The 24,532-nt window shown below is 34.6% G+C and overlaps 2 protein-coding genes and 1 long non-coding RNA gene across 3 annotated transcripts in view; 1 reads left to right on the forward strand and 2 right to left on the reverse strand.

Annotated features, from left to right (window-relative positions):
* LOC112010631 (uncharacterized) overlaps window positions 1-2,153 on the forward strand; it is a 5,916-nt gene extending 3,763 nt beyond the window's left edge. Inside the window, exons 3-4 of the long non-coding RNA XR_010628224.1 lie at window positions 154-191; window positions 1,759-2,153. This is a non-coding gene — a long non-coding RNA (uncharacterized LOC112010631). The remainder of the gene's footprint in view (window positions 1-153; window positions 192-1,758) is intronic.
* Window positions 2,154-12,982: 10,829 nt separating this feature from the next.
* On the reverse strand, window positions 12,983-18,184 carry LOC112010627 (UDP-glycosyltransferase 83A1). The gene is made up of 2 exons (XM_024042972.2): window positions 17,682-18,184; window positions 12,983-14,028 (listed from the first exon to the last, which is right to left on the reverse strand). Exons 1-2 carry the CDS (start codon window positions 18,169-18,171, stop codon window positions 13,139-13,141), a joined length of 1,380 nt encoding a protein of 459 aa, XP_023898740.1. The 5' UTR covers window positions 18,172-18,184; the 3' UTR covers window positions 12,983-13,138.
* A 3,860-nt stretch (window positions 18,185-22,044) lies between these two features.
* Window positions 22,045-22,971, reverse strand: LOC136066741 (uncharacterized). The gene is made up of 2 exons (XM_065771499.1): window positions 22,229-22,971; window positions 22,045-22,120 (listed from the first exon to the last, which is right to left on the reverse strand). The coding sequence occupies exons 1-2, from the start codon at window positions 22,969-22,971 to the stop codon at window positions 22,045-22,047; spliced, it is 819 nt and encodes a 272-aa protein (XP_065627571.1).
* Window positions 22,972-24,532: the final 1,561 nt, after the last annotated feature.

Raw genomic sequence — 24,532 nt, forward strand, 5'->3', positions numbered from 1 at the left:
TTTTCTTTTCTTTTTTCTTAATGGATTTGTAGAAACTTTAATTCTTGATGTGTATAACATACTCAAGTGCCAAGCTCTAAACAGTTCTTGGTTTTTTTCTTTGTTTTTGAGGCCTTAGTAGAATTCTAATGGTATTTGGAACTTTGAATGCAGTTAGAAGAACATTCATGGCTGCAAACGGATTGAGATGGGTACTTACACTTTATTCTTTCCTCCTTTAGTTCTATTAACTAAATCTTACGATACATTAATTTAAAAAAAGTTTTAATTAATATTTAACAAATTTACGAATTTTAGTATTCTATATCTCTCTAAATTTTTCTTTGGTTTATTCATTTCACAAATCACTGGTGAGTCTTTTACATGAAACAAATACTTTGTTTTTTGTCTTACTAACTAAGAAAGCCTCTAATTGTTTCAGGACCTAAACTGTGCTTTATACTTTTTTTTTTTTTTTTTTTTTTGCTGATTTCGCTATTTTACAGTTGCCTTAGTGTCTTCTCTTGTACTTTTAGCTTGGGATCTGTGATATGCTTGGTTCTACTGTCTCGTAGGGTTGTTAATTTGTATATAGCTTTGTTTTGTTCAGTGAAAATTTACTGATTTATCAAAAAGCAATCACCTACATTTTTATATATTTTAATTTTAGAGGATGCTGTCATCTGTGCTCTAACATTGGATGTGTGAATAAATTTTTTTTTTATATATATAATATGGAGCATATTAAGTGATGAGAACATATTAGATTAGTTACCTAAATCTATAATTCCCTTATCCTAATCAATTTTATTCATTTTACCCCTAAAACACTATCATACAATTGGATGGCTAAAGCTTATTTGCATGGGGAATTTTTAGACTACACCTTGAACAATTTAAAACAGAGTTTGAAATGTTAATGAAATTGTTAGTTCTTGTATGTACCAATACTTATAGATTAGTGATTGCATTCTTCTTTCATACCCTCCTTAAATTTTTGTACTGCTTTCATTCTTTTCTTTGGAATGATAGCCAGCTAAAGGACCTCAATCTAATGGGAGTTTAGCCTGCTGAATTTAAAAATCTTTCTCATTTGTGAGAACTGTAAGAAAAACATGCATGTTTTCTAGCATTATAGAAGTCAATTAACCTAATCATGTCATCATTTTTTTGCTGAATTTTTCTTAGAGATTATTGATTTTGGAGAGTTGTTAGTGAATAGTCCATGCAAGGTCTGTTGCTTGAGTCTAGGGAAATTGTCTGATATGTGACTTGTGTGTGATAGTTTTCCGCTGTTTGTGTAGGCCCTGTAAATAGCTTTTTGGAACTATTACCGTGTACTGTTAGTGCTAACTGTATAGCTGTTCCAAGTAGCTTGATGTTGGTTTTATTGACTTGAGTTGGGTTGTGTCTTAATTTGTTGATTTGATTTTTGAAAAATGAAAAATTCTATTTAAATAACCAAACTAGCTGTAGTGCTGTGTTTTTGTACTTGGGTCCTAGATACAATGTTTATTTTTTGTTTTCTTGACCACAGGTTTTGTTGTGGATTATTGATATGTGGATTGTAATAGTTTTAGGATGCATTAAGAAAGAGTTTGGTGGAATTGTTAACTAAGAGGGGTAAAAAGAACAACCTTTAATTGAGTTCATGTTTTAGTGTTTTAAATCATTGGTTTTTACCTTATTTTTTAAATTTGATATTGCCCTCATGTTGGTTAAGTTTTTGTTATACCATCATAAAACCAACTATGATTATGATTGTTGTGTTCATTTCAGGTGGCATGACAATATCACTTTGCAAGATAAGAGATTTATGGTGGTGACAAGTTACCCGCTGAACTTCAAGTTTAAACATTCAAAATTAATCCCTTTAAGAAGAAAAGATTGGATCAACTTTAGCGTGCAAGGACAACCTGGAGACCTGGAGAGAACTATAGTGCTTTGCTGTTATGGTGCTACTGCAACAATAGAAAAGGGGATATTCATTGTAGCTCTTAGAAAAGCTCTTGGGGAAGTGTTTTTTTATAACTTTTGGAAGTTTTTGGGGAGTGATTAATGATTAGGTTATACTTGTACATTGTATAGCTCTAAAAAGATAATTATATAGATAAATCCATATCTTATATGTAATTATTCTAATCATGCATGATAAGATTAAGAAATTAGTATTATCCATCCCTTTTTTAGTGCAAAACCTTGTGGATTTGTGTCGTCTAATGAAAAATATAATTTTTTTAGTAAAACAAAGGAGCGGCACGGACAGCCCTAACTGGTAGTCCTAAAACACACCATCAACACAAGTAGCCTGAAAACACAACAAAAGCCACAAAGAGCAACACACAGACAACCCAAAATACAAGCAGCCAACCTATTAGGCTGCCCCACCCACACAGCTAGCACATTAAAATAAAAAACTAGGCTAAAATGCAAAATTGATTATCTAAGTTTATTCAAATTTTATTTTGGACTTCTAACTTTGTTTTGTTCATTTTAGTCTCTAAGTTTTGGATTTATTCAATTGAGGCATTTTTGTCAATTTTTGTTTAAAAAATTTGAAAAAAAAATCTGAAAAATATTTTTCAATCATTGATTAAAATTTTTTATTTAAAAAATTTGAAGAAAAATAAAAAAAAAAATTGAAAAATTAACCACAACATATAACAAAAATTGATGAAAAAGTTATAATTGAATAAATTTGAAAGTTAAGAGGACTGAAATGAGATCTAAAAAATTTAGAGGTTTAATTTTGCATTTTAGCCCAAAAAAACTTCCAACCCCAATTATACCAAAGCATGTTATTTGCATTATACACATGGGTTAGGACCCTTTATCTCCAAGCCTAGCTCTTACAGTCTCACTACTTGTTTGATACTCGGTTAACAATCTTTCTTTGGAAAGGATTTGGCCTTGATGCTATATAGCACTTCTCGGCTACCATATACTGTACACAGCAGCTTCAAAATCCCAATTTGCATATGGTTATGCTTTACTTTTGTAAAAGATTAAAGAATATGATCGTGCTAGTATGCAAGATAAAACAATAGTATTTGTTACAATTGCTATTCCAACAATTATTAGTGTTTCGTAAATAGAATAGAAGTGTACTAGTCTACCATGCGAAGTGATTTCTTTAGCATCTTTGTATATGAGAGAGAGAGAGAGAGAGAGAGAGAGAGCAACAATAAGCCAAAAATTAGCACAACCTTCATCGATTGAAGTTGATGTAGGACATGGTTTGATTTTTAAATTTTGTAATTATTTAATTATAGTATTTTTATGTAATTTTTGTTATTTTAGATTTAAGTTATTTATTTCCTTCTTTTTAGGTACTTTTAATATTGTTTAGTCAAATTAAGGTTTTATATGCTTTTGTAACCGCCTTAGGGTTTCTAGTTGCCCTAGGTTTTGTTTTTACTATTTAAACGTATTATATCCTCCAAAAACAATTTAGTTTTTCAGACTATTATCAATAAATGTAGATGTTTTGTCAAATTTTCTTCTTGCGGATTTCAGTTTTTATCTCCTTGTGGATTCAGGGAAACCTCTCATGAATTCAAGGTTTACTACTAGAAATTAACAGTTTAATTTCTATTTCATCAAGAGAGTATCATGTGTGCTTTCTTCAGGCTTCCACGACATCAGTTGGTATTAGAGCATTAACTTACCTTGGTCTGATAGTTAACCGGCAAGATGGTGACCACCACAACAATGATAACGATGATGACGTCAACAACCCAATCCTCACTAGGGTTAAGTTCCTCAAGTTTCGTAAAGAGGCTCGTGATGAGAAAAAAAAATTCCATGAAAAGAATCAGCAAATTAGAGGTGAAATCAAGCAAATGATTGCTACTCTTTTTGTCAGGAAATTATCTCACAACAACAATGATCAATATATTCAAAGATGCACTTATAACTACAAGAAAATTTCGTTCTTAATTTGATGGAGATATGTGTAAGTTAGATTTTATTGGCTGGCTTCTTGACTTGGAAGAATATTTTAATTATTAGAAGATTTGTAACGAAGAAAAAGTGAAGCTTGCATCTAATAAATTGGACGATAAAGTAAAGGAATGGTGGGAAGATATTTAAATCAATAGAAAGCGATGAGGTAAACGTCTAATCTGCTCTTGGCAAAGAATGAAAAGGGTATTAATTGATTTATGGTTTCCTAATGACTATTATGATATACTAGATTATACAAGTGTTGATTATAAATCTGTATATTCATATGAAAAGCAATATGTTCAAAACATGAAAGGTCAACTACAAAACCAAAATTATCACAGCCAAGTCCAAGTGTCAAGTAAAGGAAAGGATTTGAGGGTTGAGAAAAAGTAGCATATTTCTAAAGAAAATTTTGAAGTGGTTAAAAAAGATCAAAACTTGCAACAAGTTATTGAATTGAAAATTGAAGATACCACTTGTCAAAAGTTTGATGAAGATGTCAAAGAAATGAAGGTTGAGTTAATTGTGAATAATGATAGAAATCAAGAGATGGTAATTATTGAGAATATTGAGGAAGATCCAATTGAGGTTAAATATTAGGATGAGTCTACAACTCTAAATCCTCAGGTTTCAATTGATTTTTGAAGATGGCTACACAATATGTTGCTTTCTTGGAGTAGAAAATTTTTATTTTATTATTAAACCTTTGTTGATTGATGTTGCAAATAAATTGAAGGTAGATGAGAAGAAATGGACGATAAAGCAAAGGAATGGTGGGAAGATATTTAAATCAATAGAAAGCGATGAGGTAAGCGTCTAATATGCTCTTGGCAAAGAATGAAAAGTGTATTAATTGATTTATGGTTTCCTAATGACTATTGTGGGGCCCGTAAGCCTGGGAGCCTGGGCCCATCTTGCATTTGGCCCAAGGCCCAGGCTGAGGAGGGATGATCGTCCGAGGCTGATGTGTGAAGACCTATGCTTTTTTGGGACCCCGCCGAGGACATCCCTGTTCTCAGCGTACCGAGGCTAATTTCAGGAGGGGGACAGGCCCAGAACAGGTTGTCACTTCCACACTAAATGCGCTCCTCTAACTCCCCTGGCTGTATTAATGGGGATGTAACCCCTTGACAGGGTAACAGTGATGATGGTGAACCACTCGAGTACTGATAAGGCCTCTGATGGGACGGACGGTCAGAGGGGAGGCAAGTGGATGATCAACAGAAGGAAGATGGGGAGAGGAGGGGGAGAACTATATAAGAAGGGCGAGCAAAGCAGTTAGGGAAAAAAGGAGGAGGAAAGGGAAAAGAACCTCTTCGGATAAGTGCCGAGGAGCTACCCTTAGTTGTAAAATGGGGTTCACTCCCCTTCAATGGTGAAAGGTGGCTTATGTCCTGTTGCTAGTCCGTTAGGGCCTAACCCTTCGTCCCACTCTCTAGAAATGTATTGTTGGGGAACCTTTCTAAACTGAGTCCCTACAATTGGCACCGTCTGTGGGAAGGATTAGTGCACTGGCAGGCGCAAAGGGCGACCGTTCCTAAGTAGTTATTTTACGGAAGGCTGGTAGCAACGCGTCAAAAAAAAAAAAAAAAAAAGAAGACAAACATTGCAGAAAAATAGAAGATTCAACAGAAAAGAAAATAAACGTCATATTATTTTATTAAACGGAAAAGTACAAGATGCAAACAGAGGCTCAGGCAGGCTTGTTTTAAGGATAATTTTATAAGCTAATTCTACAAACAGAGGCCCAGGTGGACCTGTTCTAAAACTAGCTAGAGGGAATGGGGCTGAGGCTGGCATGCTTTAAGGCCACCAACAACTCCTTGTCCGGTGCGATGGAGCTGGAACAAAGAGAGGAGCCGACGCAGGTGAATCGGGAAGCCCTCCCCCATGATGTTCTCTTGATTCTCTCCAATCCTCACAAGCGTTGGCTGTTGGAGACGGCAACACTCGGGCACCAGCCATGACATGATTTTGCGCGTCTCCTCCGGCAAGGGTGCGCCCCGGGAAGGAGCGTTAGGTACTTCAGGGACATCTCTCCTGGCCACCACGCATGACACTATCAGGGTTATGCCTAGGCTCTGCCGCGTCGGAAGTCTGGTGGGGGCTGCGGTCACAACGGCTCTTGGCCGGGGCGGTAGGACCTTTGGCCTGTGTGTCCTCACACCCATCTAGGGCCGCCCAATATCTCCCAACTCTGGTCACAATCCTGGCAGGGTTATTGAAGGGGCTCGGGGAGCTGACGGGTCGTGGTTCTAGTTGTGTTGGAAAGTTCATGGAGTGTGGAGAAACGTTTCCCCCAGAAAGCCTTATATAGAGGATGAAGACCGGCGGGAATTAATACACACAAAGTTCGAAAAGAGAATTATCAGCGGTACTAATCACGAGGATACCAAATCCCAATGAGACCATAGACCGCTGGATTTGTATCAATTCACGAGGATATTAATGAAGGCGGGTCTTGCGCATCGAAACGTCAAGCGCGGAGCGCGAACGGCCAAGGGACGCCTCGTAAGTGAAGAAGATGGGAACTTGAATTAAAGGCGAGGTCAATGCCATATGTGAGATCAGAGTCCGAACCACCCCTGCCCGAAGCACCATAGAGTTAATAGCCCGACCCGAGGAGGAACCGTTTCCAGTAAAGCGGTCCGAGGACAAACCCCTTCATACAGAAGAATGGAAGTGTTAGACAGAACCAAAGCATTGCATGGTCCTCGGACTCAAGCCTATGGGGAAACTAACTACTCGGCTAGATCTGGGTACTAGACAGAACCAAGGTATTGCATGGTCCAAGGACTCAAACCTATGGGGAAACTAGATACTTACAGAAGAATGGAAGTGTTAGACAGAATCAAGACATTGCATGGTCCTCGGACTCAAGCCTATGGGGAAACTAACTACTCGGCTATACCTGGGTACTAGACAGAACCAAGGCATTGCATGGTCCTCGGACTCAAGCTCATGGGGAAACTAGATACTTACAGGAGAATGGAAGTGTTAGACAGAACCAAGGCATTGCATGGTCCTCGGACTCAAGCCTATAGGGAAACTAACTACTCGGCTATACCTGGGTACTAGACAAAACCAAGGTATTGCATGGTCCAAGGACTCAAACCTATGGGAAAACTAGATACTTATAGAAGAATGGAAGTGCTAGACAGAACCAAGGTATTGCATGGTCTAAGGACTCAAGCCTATGAGGAAACTAGCTACTTACAGAAGAACCGAAGGGTTAAACTAACTATTTACAGAGGAACCGAAGCGTTAGCTAGAACCGAATTGTGATGCGATCCTCGGATTCATGCCTGAAGGATAGCTAATGGTCTCATGAGACCAAATCCAGAACGGAACCAGGGTATTGAGCAAAATATCAAAGTATGGCAAGAAAAAGGAAGCATCAATAATTAGAAACAAAATAGTGAATATTCATTTCAAATAGAAAGTATATAGTTTCGTTACAATGCCCCTGAGGCAAGAAGCAAAATGGAATGAAAAAGAAAGCAAATAACAGTGTCCTATGCCATATGCCATTTCCCTTCAATTCAGTAAGTAAATTGTCTTGAGGAGGCTTGTCGAAAGGCTTCAACCAACACCTAGGGACCTTGTCTCGGAGGGGCTACTTCAGGGGGCCCTTCCACGGTAAGGGTAGTCGGAGGAACCGCGAGTGTGGCTGGGGAGCTAGCAGGAAGCCTTACCACCTCTTGAGGCACTTCTTGACCCTCGGTTCTAGCCCCCTCCAACACTCTATGGGGCTCGGCCCCCTCAAAAGGTCTGTCAGCTGCAGACGTGTCCTCAACAGTTCCGTTATGACTTTCACTTGACGCTGGTAATGCAGACCCCTCCTCGGAAGCAACAGGAACAACCTCGCAAATTGTGGAAGGGTAAAACACTCTCTCCGCCCTCTTAAGGTCAGACGAGACATCAACCCCCGCTTGGTCAAGGGCTTCATGCCAGGTCTCATAACAGAAGCGCCCGCACACTACAGGAATTTGAGCTCTGAGGGTGGTTTCAGTCTTGGCCACCCCCTCGGCAAAAGCCTCTTCCTCCGCCTGTCCTGTGGAGTGCTCGGCGTCTATTCTCGTAAACACCGCCTCGTCTTTGGCCCTCACAACCTCGTCCCTGGCATACTTGGCAATACCCTTTGCGCTGACTGCCTCGGCCAACTTTTTCTTCAGGTCGGCGATGTCCTCTTTGGCAGTTCGTAGGTGGCCCTCGACATCCTGCCACCGCTTGGTCTGATCCTCAGCCTGCTTCATAGCCGTGGTTAGGTTAGGGGTCGCATTATCTCTGGCCTTTGTCATCTCCTCCAGATTTTCGATCTCCTCTTTTTCAGATCTGCCTCAGATCTCTCAAGGGCCCTCGCAGCCTTCAAGAACTTGTCATGCTCCTGCGCTAAAGCGTTACCTCGGCAAAAGCCTCCCCGTTCAGCCTGAAAAGGGCCTGGACAGCCTGCCAACAAAAACAGGTGCGCCGTAGAGAGAAGGAAGGTGCTAAGCAACAAAGTTCAAGTAAGATAAGCAGGTATCAGGGGACCCACCATGCCTAGATATCTCTTAAGGTTAAGGGCAACCTCTGGCCCACTCTTGCTCCCAAGTTCGGCCATATCGGCGGGAAGGAGAAGAGACCTCCCCAGGGCGTCGGCCACGAGGACCCGTAGGTATCAAAACCCACCTCCCCGTCCAAGGGAACGGGCAGCAGGATTTTGAGGGGCTATTGTGGGGCTCGTAAGCCTGGGAGCCTAGGCCCATCTTGCATTTGGCCCAAGGCCCAGGCCGAGGAGGGATGATTGTCCGAGGCTGATGTGTGAAGACCTATGCTTTTTTGGGACCCCGCCGAGGACATCCCTATCCTCGGCGTACCAAGGCTAATTTCAGGAGGGGGACAGGCCCAGAACAGGTTGTCACCTCCACACTAAATGCTCTCCTCTAACTCCCCTGGCCGCATTAATGGGGATGTAACCCCTTGACAGGGTAACAGTGATGATGGTGAACCACTCGAGTACTGATAAGGCCTCTGATGGGACGGATGGTCAGAGGGGAGGCAAGTGGATGATCAACAGAAGGAAGAAGGGGAGAGGAGGGGGAGAACTATATAAGAAGGGCGAGCAAAGCAGTTAGGGAAAAAAGGAGGAGGAAAGGGAAAAGAACCTCCTCGGATAAGTGCCGAGGAGCTACCCTTAGTTGTAAAATGGGGTTCACTCCCCTTCAATGGTGAAAGGTGGCTTATGTCCCGTTGCTAGTCCGTTAGGGCCTAACCCTTCGTCCCACTCTCTAGAAATCTATTGTTAGGGAACCTTTCTAAACTGAGTCCCTACAACTATTATGATATACTAGATTATACAAGTGTTGATTATAAATTTGTATATTCATATGAAAAGCAATATGTTCAAAACATGAAAGGTCAACTATAAAACCAAAATTATCACAGCCAAGTCCAAGTGTCAAGTAAAGGAAAGGATTTGAGGGTTGAGAAGAGGTAGCCTATTTCTAAAGAAAATTTTGAAGTGGTTAAAAAAGATCAAAACTTGCAACAAGTTATTGAATTGAAAATTGAAGATATCACTTGTCAAAAGTTTGATGAAGATGTCAAAGAAATGAAGGTTGAGTTAATTGTGAATAATGATAGAAATCAAGAGATGGTAATTATTGAGAATATTGAGAAAGATCCAATTGAGGTTAAATATGAGGATGAGTCTACAGCTCACAATCCTCAGGTTTCAATTGATTTTTTGAAGATGGCTACACAATATGTTGCTTTTCTTGGAGTAGAAAATTTTTATTTTATTATTAGACCTTTGTTGATTGATGTTGCAAATAAATTGAAGGTAGATGAGAAGAAATTTTATGCTACACTTTATGAAGGATTCAAGTTTCAGAATTGGATTAAGTTATTAAAGCATTCAATGTATTTGTTTATTTGGAGCATAAAATTTTAGATTTCAACTATCAACTCGAGGACGTATTTTTTTCAAGTGGAGAGGTCTGATGTAAGACACGGTTTAGTTTTTAAATTTTGTAATTATTTAATTAAAATATTTTTATGTAATTTTTGTTATTTTAGGTTTAGGTTATTTATTTCCTTCTTTTTAGGTGCTTTTAGTATTGTTTAGTCAAATTAGGGTTTTATATGCTTTCATAGCCGTCTTAGGGTTTCTAGTTGCCTTAAGTTTTGTTTTTACTATTTAAACGCATTGTAGTATCCGAAGGCAATTTAATTTTTCAGAATATTATCAATAAACGTAAATGTAAACGTTTTGTCAAATTTTCTTCTGGTGGATTCCAATTTTTATCTCCTTGTGGATTCAGGGAAACCCCTCGTGAATTCGAGGTTTATTAACTGAAACTAACAATTTAGTTTCTGTTCCATCAAAAAATTATCATGTGTGCTTTCTTCAAGATATGCTTTTTATGTTGATTTTGAAGCCTAGCTGGAGTATGTTCCATCAAGATTAACAAATGTTTTTATTAACAATCTTTGATTAATGAAATTTCACTTACCCATTTCTCAAAAAAAGACCACACAACATTTGAAAACACCGCTTTTTGATCTAATAAGGGGGAAACAATAACTTTAAAGACATACCTAATTTCACAACTCATTGAGGTTGTTGATTATTAGTAGTAAACAATCACTTGTATATGGACACACCCAATTACTTTGAGTAATTTTTTAATTCTTTTCTTTTCTTATAACTTAAGAAAATTAGTTGCATATCATTTTTTTTTTTTTGAGAAACAAACACACACACACACACAAGGTAGGGGGAAATAAATTCTAACATAAAGACACATCACAAATTTCAAACAAAAGTCATGATAACTTTTAAGGAAGTGTAGGGCAAGGAGTAGTTGCATAATTTTATTTTTTATAGAACCAATTGTTGTACAATACATAGAAAAACTCTAAGGAGCGTTTGGTTTAATGTGATGTGCTTTTGATGTGATGTACATTGCGAAGATATAACATTAAAATTTTGGTTTATTTTATTTTTTTTCTAACATTACATAATTTAAAATTACAAAATATATCATATAACCTTAATCACATCACCTTCCTAAACAATGAAATGTTGTATTTTTGTATTGAGATTACATTAATGTAAGATTATAATAATGTAATATTATGGTGTAATGTAACATCACGGCAAATCAAACGCCCCCTAATAGAAAAAAAAAATCAGAAATATCAAGGAGTGATAAAAAAATTTAAAAAAAATTTTCAATAGAACACTATTGAACCATAAAAATTGCTAGAATACTAGCAATGCCTATAGTATGACTTACTAGTATTATGCTCATACAATACACGACTTAATTAAGATTCATATGTCAACTAATATATATATATATATAATATTAAAATTTAATTATAAAATAGATAGTAAAAATATAAGAACAAAAATGATTTTAAGTTACATGAGAAATGCATATCATGTAAATCGAAGTTATTATCAAAATCCAAGTAGTGAAACTTCTCTTTAATATTTTGAAAGTTCTAATAATTAAGTTTTAATATAAGTAATATTTTAATTTTAAGAAACTTTGGTAATAGAATTTCACCTAAAATAAATTATGTTAATTTTAATGTACTTGGTTTAGATAAAGCATCTAGACATAGGGTTTGCGAATAAAGTAAAACCTATCACTACTGCATATAAAATACTACTAGTATAATCTTATATTTTTTGCATTTTGTTTTACTTAGAAAATTTAGGGCTGATAAAGTATTGTCAGTGTAATCTTTAAACTTGTCTTCTTATCACGTACATTAACTTGAAAAACCCTATACTAAAGGCACTATTATAGAAAAGAAAAGATGGTTATAGTTGGAGAATTATAAAACCCTATACATCAACTTGAAAAAATAAATTGTATTAAAAACTAAAATAAAAAATTGTTACTAAAAGTTGATAAGAAGAATTTTTTAAAAAATTATAAGAACTAAAACTTCATGATCTTTTTTAATTTTCTGTCCATTTCATCTTATAGCCAAATACTGGGGGAAAACTTAATTTTTATTTCTTTTATTTTTTATTATTTTAGAAACAAACACACACAATACACAAGGGAAAAAAAATGTAGTTTTAACTTTTAACACCAAGATATATATATTACAAACTTCACTAAAAAACTATGGTAACTTTTAAGGAGAGTGAGACAAATTACAATATAGGAGTTTTGACTTGCGTCCTAGACTACTTACTCATACATGTGGCAAAGATTGAATTAAGAAAAATTATTAAATAAACCTAAACCAGCACAAATATATGAGCTCTGAAATATTTAACATGCTAAGAAATTTGTATATAATTTAGTACTGAGTAGAAGGGGAGGGGCAAAAAAAAAATGCTAAAAATTAGGCTAACCTGATTGTTGCTTTGAGACAAAAATGATTGAAACTCAGCAACCTCTATCACTATGTTCCCTTAGGCCTTAACTCACTCACCAGAAGCATTTTTCGGATGACATATTCCACTCTCTCAAAAAACTTAGACACCATACATTTGTTCTCTCCCTCTCTGAGGAGGAGGTTTTGGTTTGGTTTCTTGTTGAGAATAGTTTCCAAATTCGAAAATACTCCTATAATCACTTTCTTGGTCTTCACAGATCCTTTTTCCCAGCAAAAAAAAAAAAGGGGTCTTGTATTAAAAACCAAAATATAAAAACTAGTACTAAAAAGATAAGATTTAAGAAAAATGATAAATAACTCATAACATATACCGTATAAAAGTTTAATTTACAATATGAGAATTTTAGAAAGAAATTGATATCAACAATTAAGCTTTGTGTCTATCCAAAGAATTGATAAACCAATAGAGGAAAAGTCGATAAGAGTTTTTATCTAATTAACGAAGTTTGGGGGGAAAACAAAAAACTAATAGCAGTCTAAGATCCTAGTCCCAAATTTTTTAAGGTTTAGGTCGGCTAGTCTAAGATCCATCAAACTAAAATATCCAGAACCAATCATTTTTTTTTGTAGATGATCATTTTCAATCAACAAAAATAGGTAACCTGCAAGTTCATTTAGTATAGAAGCAACATTTAAAGCTAGTTTAAATGATCCTAACATTGCAAGCCATTAACGCAATTCAAATCCTTACACATGCACACACTGTTTCTTTCACTCTAAAGTTTTATTTTTTCAGGAACACAATTCAAAATAATATTCAAACACACTTAAAAAACTATAATAATAACACTTTTGAGCACCCTTAATGCTTTATTTGTTCAATAAAGCTTTTGAAATTCTTAAAAGAAGATCCACCATCAGTTACACTCTTTTTAGCTATTTCCTTCAGCTTCAGTGCATTGATTTTTATACCATCATCAGAAAGCAGTGTTTCTATTTTCGTTTTGATTTCATGCCTCGTGATGAGCCAGCCATTTTCATCCGGGTTCAACCCTAAACCAATCTTCCAAACATCACATATGTAACTCTTATTATGAAATTGATCTCCATGGTAAGGCCAACATAGAAATGGGACTCCCATGCTTATACCCTCCAAGGTTGAATTCCATCCACAATGGCTTAGAAAACATGCAATAGAAGGGTGTGCTAACACCTTCTCTTGAGGTGCCCATTCAACAATCTTTCCCCAATCAACGATCCTCGTTCTAAACCCATCCCAGAATTCAGAATTCAGTCCCCCAATTACGTCTGACCGGACAACCCATAAAAATGGCTGGCTTATGAGTTCAAGACCGAGAGTTAGTTCATCAAACTGTTGCTGGCTGAAGGTTGCTATGCTGCCAAAGGCAACATAAATGACCGAACCCACAGCTTGTTTATCAAGCCAGCTTAGACAAGTTGAATCTTGAGGCAAAAAGCTTCCGGCATGACTGCCCAATTGATTGCCCAAAAGTAAGGGGCCAACAGGTATGATCCCAGGAATTAAATTGCAGGCCGGTGAGTCAAGTTCATAGAATGAGTTGCAGAGAAGCCAATTGCATAGTCTGAGATGATGGTTCATTTTGAAAGCATAAGATTCAAAAATATTTTTTTGTGTCTTTGAGTCTCCTGGACAGCTCCAAGGCAAAACAGTGCTACTCCATGCCGGGATATCCTTTGACAACCAAATCAAGTTGTTTTCTACTGGAGTTCCTGCAGAGTGGTTCAATTATTTTGTTTCATCAAAATTAAACAAGTACCAACTACCAATCATGTGTGTGTGTATATATATATATATATTAACCGCTAACCCATGTAATGCATGAGGAAGTTAAACAAAAAAAAATATATGATACATATTTAATTGTTAAATATTATAAAATAAAACGCCAAATAAGAAAATTTATGGAAAAGAACATACCATGATAAGATCCCCTCCAATTTTTTCCAATTTAATTAGAATTTGATTAGAGAAGATCATGCCTAATTTTATTAGGATTTGTTTTGTGTTGAATTGGTTTTTAATGAATAAAATAAAATCAAAAAGATGGTGAGTGTTCAATAGTTCAACTACTATAGTGGGAAAATGAGTGAGGGTTTCAAAAACTTGGCGACCCTAGAGGAAAGCAACAAGTCAAAAGGCTTTCATTTTATAGGAGAAAAAATATTTTCTTCTTTTATGTTTGGGGTAGTTTACAATTTCCCCCGATTTTTGAAAACAACTAATCTCCACTCTCCATTTTTCGAAAATAAGCAAATACCCTAATTTTGTTATTCCATCAATTAAATTTAACAAAATCTTTGAATTCCGGGAATATTCTATGGTGCAAAGTTCAACATGCCCTCAACTAAATATAAAAGTAGCCTAGTCTCAAATCCAATTCAAGTGAACGTAACCCAACCTGGGTAAATTAAACCCATGGTAAAACAACACTAGTTTAAATCAGCCTCCACTAACCCAATAATCACCAAACACACCTCAAGGAAATTAGAAGGAAATCCACCTGTCTGGACTTAACTGTTTGTCAAGTGGACTACTCTATTTGTGAATTGGTGTTCTATTGGGTTAAAACCTGGAAAGTACAAATACTTCATTTGGGGTACTGTACTCATGTCAGACACGAGGCACACCTAGGAAACTTATCTTTTGTTTCTTTTTAGTATTAATCTTGAAGAAGTTCAAATTCAATAACTTTATTGTCCTTTATTGCTCTTAAATTGATATATATTTGCCCTTTGGGTCTAGTTTTTTATTGATGAATTACCTTTCTTTCTCAACAAAAAAAAAAAGATATATATTTAATGCTTAACAATATTTAAAAATAAAAATATATTTAATAATTAATTAATATATGTATTCCCGTAGTATCCAAGTACCTTTCTTTCTCAACAAAAAAAAAAAGATATATATTTAATGCTTAACAATATTTAAAAATAAAAATATATTTAATAATTAATTAATATATGTATTCCCGTAGTATCCAAGTCCTAATTTTTCAAAAATTGTCATGTCACCATCTCATACTTGTGCTTGTATCTATGTCCGTACTTCATAGGCAAAATTTAACAAATAGCATGTTTTTAGAAAAAATTTAAGAAAGTAGCACACAGACGAAGTTAATTAGTTAAGTACACTAATTAACTTCAAACTCGAGTTTCAAAAACAATCTATTTAACTAATTAACTTCAACAGCATGTTATTCACCAAAAATTTTTCTAAAATTTTACTATTCAACAAATTTTGCCATACTTCATAGGTTATAATGAGGGGTGACAATTACTAAAATTGATTAGGTTGCAAGATGAATTTACAAACTGTGGGACTCATGTAAGGCTTTACTTTAAACCAAGGCTCCACGTTGCTGCTTCCAAAAAATAAATGGTTGTAGCCTTTTTATGCATATTCTTATAATTATATACAGCATAAATTATAAACTACACTCCTAAATTTTGAAAGTCTTGAAATTTTACACTCTAAAATTACATTTTATTTGCATTAGCATCTCTTTTATCCATATTTTTTGTTATGAGTCACATAAATTTGCTACGTGTGTTTAGTTTGTCTAATTAATTAAAGTCATGTCAGGCCTGAAAAACTTTAAATAAATAAAGTGATTTTAATTACTCCACAGTGGCTCAACAAAAGCAAGCACCAAGACTGCAGACTACAAAAACGTGTGTCAAATCAGTGTGCGTAAGATACGGGTAGATGGGAATATGCGATCGGTGTCATAAAATTAGAGAATTAGATCCCAACCAAGCTGTTTAAACAGGTTCCTTGTTTGGTTCGGAAAATGTGGGAAAATGAAGGAAAGTGAGTTTTCAATGAATGAATTATGGGTATTTAACTTTAGCCCCATGCTATTCACCAACTACCAATCATGTTCTTTTTTTTGTTTTTTGAAAAATTACAGGATATAGGAGGGACACTTATCTTTTATTTCTTTATAGTATTAATCTTGAACACTTATTTATTTATATTTTATTAACTCTTTTAGATCTTATTCTTAGTGTTTATTCTAATTTCTAAACATCATATATTAGTCATAAATTCACTTTATTGCCATTTATTTCTCTTAAATTGATATATGTTTAAATGTTTAACAATATTTAATCATTAATTTTCATACGTATTCCGCCTTATCCAAGTCCTAATTTTTCAAAAATTGCTGTGTCACTATGTCCTACTTGTACCTGTATCCAAGTCCATACTTCATAGGTTACAATGAGTGGTATCAATTACTAAAATCAATCAAGTTACAAGATGAAATCACAAAGGGTGGGACTTGTGTAAGGCTACAAGTTAAACCAAGGCTCCACATTGCTACTTTGACACACACATACACACTCAAAAAAAGGGTTTTATCCTTTTTGTACCCATGTGTATAATTATATCTAGGCTAAAGTACAAACTATACTCCTAAATTTTAAAAGTTTTTGAATTTTACATCTTAAAATTTTATTCATTAATAACCCCTTCATCTATATTTTCTGATAAATGTTACATAAATTTGTCACACACATTTAGTTCATCAAATAAAATAATGTCAAATCATTTTTTTAGCTTGAAAAACTCTAAATAAATAAAGTGATTTTAATTATCTCACAGTGGCTCAACAAAAGCTAGACTACAAATAGCATGTCAAATCAATGTGTGTAAGATAAGGGTAGGTGGGAATATGTGATCGGTGTCATAAAAATTAGAGAATTAGACCCCAACTGGTTTGTTTAAACGGGTTCTTTGTTTGGTTATTGGGAAAATGTGGGAAAATGAAGGAAATTCAGTTTTGAATGAATGAATTTTGGGTTTTTAATCCTAGTTTGCATATGAGAAAGCAAAGAAAAAGAGAAGAAAATTACCAAAATAAACTAATTCTAAATATTTTATTTTATTTTATTTTTTAAACTAAGGAGATTTGGCAGCTTAATAGCATAAAAACTAATATTTTAACCATTAGCTATGGTAGCATTTTTTTTTTATCCACTACTTAACCGATTATTTTGACATAATACTAAAAGGTTAGAAAATAAATTGATACATTTGAAATATTAGTGTCTAAATTCATAATTTACCCTAATCTTAATCATTAGTAAAAATATCGTCTTATTTAATATATATTTTATGATAGTAGATGAATAATATATAACAATTTTAAATTTTTGTTCCTTCAAAAAAAAAAAATAATAATAATTTCTGTGGACTATTATATCTTATTCCTTATTTCTCCTTTCCTCTCCTGTTCCATATATTAAACACTGAAGATGCTTGATTATGAGTTATTCAATAAGCTCCCAACATGTAAAGAAAAATCTATTTGATAACATAAACTAGTTGAAATTGAAAATAGCAGCGAGCTAGATTTTACCTTTAATATCTATTATTCCCTCCTCAATAAGCTTCGGAATATGTAATGCAAATGCCAAGTTTCCTGGTCCAGCAGGCCAAACTGAAGCCCTTTTAATTCCCATCTTCTCAGCAACTGCTAGTGCCCACCCAACCGTTGTATCAGCAATGATATAACTGATCTGATCATCATCATTTGACTGGTTAATTTTCTCAATCAAGTCCTTCAAATGGCCTGGCATCACTTTTTCAATACTTTCCATCAGCTTAGGAGTATCATTTCGATCATCCCCAGGCTCTAGTCCATCTGGGATTGAGACCAGTCTTATTGGGCTCTTCTCTTCACTCTTCACTGCCATTGAAGCTGTGAGTTTTGCATGTATGAACTCAGTGTTAACAAATGTGACATTGATCCCATGATCAACGATCTTGTGTGACAACTTCATTAGAGGGGCAACATGACCCTGTGCTGGAAATGGGATGACTAGCACATGTATTGGTTGCCTCTCCATGACACCTTGGCCACAGATTATCAAAGCTTTGATCCTAAAACACATTTCTGTCGGTCCTTTTGTTGATTTGCTCAATGTCAGCGTATGGCTTGAATTATGCGACGTTGACAGCCCGACAGGTTTTGTTTTCTTTACTTTGTACGTAGTAGCAAAAGTTTATCATGGGGACCATGTAGAACTTTTTTTGTATCGCGTACTTTGCACTGTTTAGTGGGTCTCGTATACTGTTTATAGAACCCACAAATCTTTTTTTTTAACAAAATTTTTATTAAAAATAGATTTTATGGTACTATTCACACACTTAAAAATTATTTTATTACAGTATTTTCAGTTTTCAGTTTTCAAAAAAATAAACGATATCCAAACGAATAATATTTGATAGTTTGAAATGAAGAGGAGTGTTAATTGAGAAAGATTTCATAACAAAGGAAAATCACACGGATGCTGCCTCTCCCATGAGTCATGGGATCCTTTCCCGTTTCTTTAGTTCATGTATATGTTTATATGTATCAGTACCTATTGGATATGTGAATGTACTGTAAAAGAAAAAACCTTCTGCAACATACCTATTTTATTATGATAGAGTTGATGAAAGACTCTTGAAATTGACTTCAAGATTTTATTATGATGGAGTGTTTGGAGCATTTTAATATAAATTAATTAAAATAAACAAATTTTATGACATAAATATAAAGATGTGGGAGTGAATATGAAAGATGAAGAGTTAGTGAGAATGTTTAATCCCATAATGAAAAGAAAAGTGACTATTTTGTTCTTTTTAATTGTGATAATTAATGAGCTAATATGAATTGACTCAGACATTAGGTTAGATACGTGCACAAATAGGAGGTTACAAAGCTCTCCCAACTAAGGGCTTGAATCTTAATTCAAACTCAAGCTTAAGCTCTAAGATTAAGTGCTCCTACGTGTTATATTAATTATACTCAGCTAACTTAAACTTTAGCTATTTTCCTTTTAAGGCAAGAATATTCTCGTTAGTCATGAAGGCATCTTTTTCATTTTAGCATTAGTAAAGTATTAGCTACATTCATCAAAACTATCTTTCACTAATAGTACCATATGCAAAGATAGTTCTGATGAATATCGCTAAAACTTTATTAGCGCACTATCAATACTAATAGAACTATATATATTAGTACTTTATTAATGCACTATGAGAATTGAGAACAACTTTTTATTGCTTTTTCAGATTTTCAGTTAAGAGTTAAGTGGCGTTTTGATAATAATACGTGATAAGTAGGAACCATTGTATAGACTTGCCACGCTCAAAGTCAGACCAAAGTCATTCTCAAAAAAAAAAGAAAAAAAAGTCAGACCAAAGGCTTTTTCTTTTTTCTTCACGCCATTTTTTTTTTCTCTGAGCTTCTATCTTCTTTCTTTCTTTTTCCCTAGAAAAAGCTGCATTCCCTTACCCACACGAATTATATGCACGGTACATTTATCTCAGTTTCTTTTAAAGGCTCTACTTGTATTGTCTTTGGCAGCCCTTTGAGAGGACTAGACCAAAGCAGTTCACATTACGACCAAAACTCGTCTACAGTTTAAACTCATGTAACTAGAATTAGTCACGTAACTAGCATTTCTTTAAAGTATGCAGTGGAATATGGGCGCAACAGTACATCAAAAATAGACAGTTTTAAACTGTTGCAATTTGATGTTTCCAAAGGCATCCGACATCTAAAAAAACAATGAGTGCCCGCATCAGACACCACAATCACAGAACAAAAATTATAATAAAGTAAATAATCTCTTGTGCCTCAGTTGGAAAAGTACATATCAGACAGCCTGACTGGAACATGTAGTGTGGAAATTTTGTATTAATCAAAGAAACAGGCATACTTTCAGTGATGTTTCCTTGGAAATAATTGTCAACAATGAAGTTTTAAGGAAAAACAAAGACTTAATGGCACTCTAGCATTCACACCGAGTATAATAGGAAAATGTGTAAAATTTATATAATTTTGCTTAAAAATGATTCACATCAATCTGTATAAATTTACAAATTTGCTATAGTAACTGTGTAAAATTTACAAATTTACTACAGTAGCCATGTAAATTCACACTGGCACTATTCATTTTACCAAAGTAATCAAAATCGGGATTGTACGTAAGATCATGGGAGGTAGGTAGGATCGTGGATCGTAGGATCGGATCGTGAATCGTAAGATCCTACCTATTTTCAGATTTTAAGTAAAAAACCTATTGATAGTGACTTTGTATGTTACATAATCACTTAAAATATGAATCCATTCATTAAAAAAAAATTGCATAATGAAATGTAATTTGCACACACTACATCGTTCTTATGTCATTCTATCGAAACAAAATATATTTAACTTTTGACATAATGTATCTAAAAAGTTTAGTACATGTTTAATTAGCAACTAAGTACCAAAATATTATCTACACATATGGAAAATATTTTCCAAATTCTAAGTTCCAAATCCAAAATAAGTTAGGCTAGTTAGCATATAAAAACTAGCTAACTACAAATTTACAATATGTAATCCAAAAGAGAATTCTCAATCTAAGGTAAACTAGCTAATTACAAATATGAAATCAAAAAGAGAATTCCCATTCTAAGGTTCTTCTAAACTAATCACTGTCATTGTCATATCCCATTTCATTATCTATATCCTTCCTAGTATCAACATCCATGGCGTAATCCTCGAAATCCCTAATTCTCTCAAATCCAGGTGGGGGCCCATCACTATCATCATCATTAGACCCATCATCATTTTCATGGTATTCATCACTAACATCATGAACCAGCACACTTTTTCCTTTGGTAGCAACTCTTGAAACCTCATCATCACCTAACATTGATAAACAAAATATACAATTTTTTTTTATAAGTAAAGTATACAAATATAAATTAGTGATTAGTGGTCACACATTCAAACTATACATAGGTAACTTGTATAAATATTAGCTATAAAGGAAGGCTTTAAAGTTATAAATTAATACCTTCATTGTCTTCATCAAAATTTTCACTATCATCTTCTGAATCTATAGAATCTGCTGCTAACCACTCATCATCAGAAGACAAATTCTCCAAACCAATTTCTTCTTTTGTACTTAATGGTTTAGTTCTTTTCTCTTTTATCTTCAAGTTGTATATAACGAAGACCAAGTCATTCATTTTTTTCTGGTGTAAGCGATTTCTCCTTTTTGAATGTACCTATAGTTGTAACAATTTTAATTGAGAATTCTCAAACAGAGGGGAGGGGGGAAGAAACAAACTTTTACTAAGAAAGAAAATGGAAAATCATCTTGTCATAATATACCAAAGTCATTTGGTCTTACCATTTCAAACACACTCCAATTTCTTTCACAACCAGATGAGCCACATGTTAAGCTCAATATGCTTGTAGCAAATTTTTTCAATTTAGGACAGTCATCTCCATATGAGTCCCACCACTCAGCTGATACATATATGAATTATAATATCTTAGTCTTAAGAATATAATCTACAACTAATAAAGATGAATTTGAATGTAAAACAAAAAACGAAAAAAAAATTGTTACCTGGCTGTTTAGTATTTCTGGCTAGTATGGCAGCTTCAATACCAAAGAGTCCCTTTGCTTGTTTGAATTTTTCAAGTTGGACATCTATCTTTTTCCTATCACTAGCTTCTGGAACCATTCATTGAAGACACGTATACAATCCTAATTTAATATCTGAACCTGGATCAAAAGAAGGATCATAATGAATAGAAGGGTTCAAATAGTATCCTAAAGCATGCAAAGGCCTATGAAGTTGCATTTCCTATCGATCATCAATAATATCCCATATCTCTTTGTAACTACAATTTAAAACAGTGGATATTATATTTTAAAAAAACTATATATTTAATAAGCTAATGAATTAGGCCTATGAAGTTGCATTTCCCATCGATCATCAATAATATCCCATATCTCTTTGTAACTACAATTTAAAACAGTGGATATTATATTTTAAAAAAACTATATATTTAATAAGCTAATGAATTAAAAACAAATGTAAATTTAAGGAATATATAAATAAAATGGTTACCTCTTTTGAATATTATTGAAATTTTTCTGTATTTCTTCTTTTGCTTTTTCCATTTCTAGATAAATGAATCCCACTGGAGGTGTATCAGAGTCAACCATGTGAAGTACATTTAAAAGGGGTATTGCAGCCTTCAAGCATTTGACAACTAGTCGCCAAAAGCCGTTGTTATCCATAACTATGGCATGAATTCTTTTCCCTTCTTTTGTTTTTGCAAATTTACTACACCTCCATTGTTCAAAAGAAAACATTGTCATCAATTCTCCTTTGAACTCATTAAGGCATGACAATGTCAAAAATGATGTTGCAAATCTAGTGGCAATAGGTCTAATCAATTCCCTCCCTTTAGTGAAATCCCTCAACCAATTTAAAAGCATAGCTCTAGAATATATGTACGTTGTAATATTCTTCCCCTTTGCAATTGTGTTCTTATGGTCCTTAATCTTTTTTTCAAAATCCTCAAGCATCAAATCCAAGCAATGGGCAGCACATGGAGTCCAAAACAAGCACTTTCTCTTCTGCATCAACATCTCTCTAGCTAGTTTGTAGTTTGCAGCATTGTCAGTCACCAATTGCACAACATTCTCCTCTCCAACCCTATCCACAACTTCATCTAACATTTGACAAACTTTTTTAGCTGTTTTAGATATGTCAGATGTGTCTATAGAGTATAGAAAAATGGTTCCTTTAGAACTATTCACCAAAAAAATTACAAATGGATCTCCTTTTCTTATCAGACCAGCCATTAGACGTAATTGAACAACCTGTTTTTTTTCCATTCAACCTTATATTCTTCAAGCATTTGTTGTGTAAAATCTACCTCTTTCTTCAAGCATGTCTCCCTAATCTCATGATAGGAAGGAGGCTTGAGGCCAATTCTAAATCTTGAAATCATATCAATCATTCGCAAAAACTAAGGATTTTTGACACAATTAAGAGGGATGGCACTAGTGTAGAAGAATCTAGCAATTTGTTGGATCACTAGATCACGTTCTACATTTTTAAATACACGATTCATTGTTACTTGCTCTTTTTTTTTTTTTTTTTTTTTTTTGTAACAAACTTATCCATGGAGCCTATGTGTCTGCCCCTCCCTTTTGATGAATGTAGTTGTTGTACTTAAACTAATTCATCATCATTGCCATCATCCTTTTCTTCTATGGTATACCACATTTTCTTTTTTATAGATGCTTCAGTTTGGGCATACAAAAGAGCCACAAATTTTTCCCTCACCTTTTCTGGCACACTAGGACAAGCTAAAACATTTTTCCTAGTCCCAGGTAAATGATGCTTCAGCCGATATATACCCCCACTATAAATTTCTTTGCAATAATTACATTGAACTTGCCTTGAACCTACTTCAACACCATGTTCCCATCCCAGGTCAGACCTATTTCCTGGTGCATTTTTTCGCTTAATTTTCTTTCTAGCCAAAGTACTTAATTTAGTTAACAAAATAGAAAAGTAAAAACCTTAAAAGCTTTGTCAAAATCATATACACAACGCAACAATCTGGAATCAAGCTATCAAAGTACAAATAAATGATAAACTACTAACTACCAAAACAAATTACTAGAAAGCTTAAAGGCAGCAATGGGATGGCTCACGGCAACATCATTGAGAGGGCTGAGAGGTGCTGGGTTTTTGAGAGAGGATTAAGGAGGCACGGGACTGAGGTGTTGGCACTGAATTAATGTTTCTAAATATTTTAGGTTTTGTTTTCTAAAATACTAAACTTAAGAAAGCTTAAAGGTAGCGATGGCTCACCATTGAGAGGGTTGAGAGGGGCTGGGTTTTTGATAGAGGACTATGGAGGCGCAGGACAAAGGTGCTGGTCTGCTGGAGCTTAATGTTTCTAAAATATTTAGGTTTTGTTTTTGAAAACGTTAAACTTAATATTAAAGGTTTTTTTTTTTTTTTTTTTTGAGATTTTCTGTTGATATAGGGGTAAATTTGGGACTTCAATTTATTATTGGGTTCTGATAACCCATTGGGCTTGTAGGTTTAGGACCTTTAGGTGGACCGTGGATTATCTTACCGGACCAAAATGACCCAAATGAATCCCACTTAAAAAAAAAAAAAAAGGAAAAAAAAAAAAGCAAAATGGTAGGATCGATAGGATTGGTAAGATCCCATACGATCCTACGATCCTATACGATCTTACACGATCCGACTGACGATCCTAACATTTTTGTGATCTTGCTATGATTTTAATCTTTTTGGTGAGGTGAGATCGTAAAATCGTGCGATTTTACGATCCGGATTGCGATTTTGACAACCTTGCATTTTACATTTAGTTAGTTATTT

The sequence above is a fragment of the Quercus suber genome, unplaced genomic scaffold (assembly GCF_002906115.3).
Source record: "Quercus suber isolate HL8 unplaced genomic scaffold, Cork oak 2.0 scaffold_45, whole genome shotgun sequence".
NCBI lineage: Eukaryota > Viridiplantae > Streptophyta > Magnoliopsida > Fagales > Fagaceae > Quercus > Quercus suber.

Excerpts from the sequence above, each read along its gene's own strand:
- LOC136066741 (XM_065771499.1), bottom strand. The coding sequence starts at position 22,971 with ATGGCTGGTCTGATAAGAAAAGGAGATCCATTTGTAATTTTTTTGGTG. Across the intron at positions 22,121-22,228 it reads TTCAATAATATTCAAAAGAG|TTACAAAGAGATATGGGATA; the intron begins GTAACCATTTTA and ends TTTAAATTGTAG.
- LOC112010627 (XM_024042972.2), bottom strand. The coding sequence starts at position 18,171 with ATGGAGAGGCAACCAATACATGTGCTAGTCATCCCATTTCCAGCACAG. Across the intron at positions 14,029-17,681 it reads GGGAATAATAGATATTAAAG|GAACTCCAGTAGAAAACAAC; the intron begins GTAAAATCTAGC and ends ACCACTCTGCAG.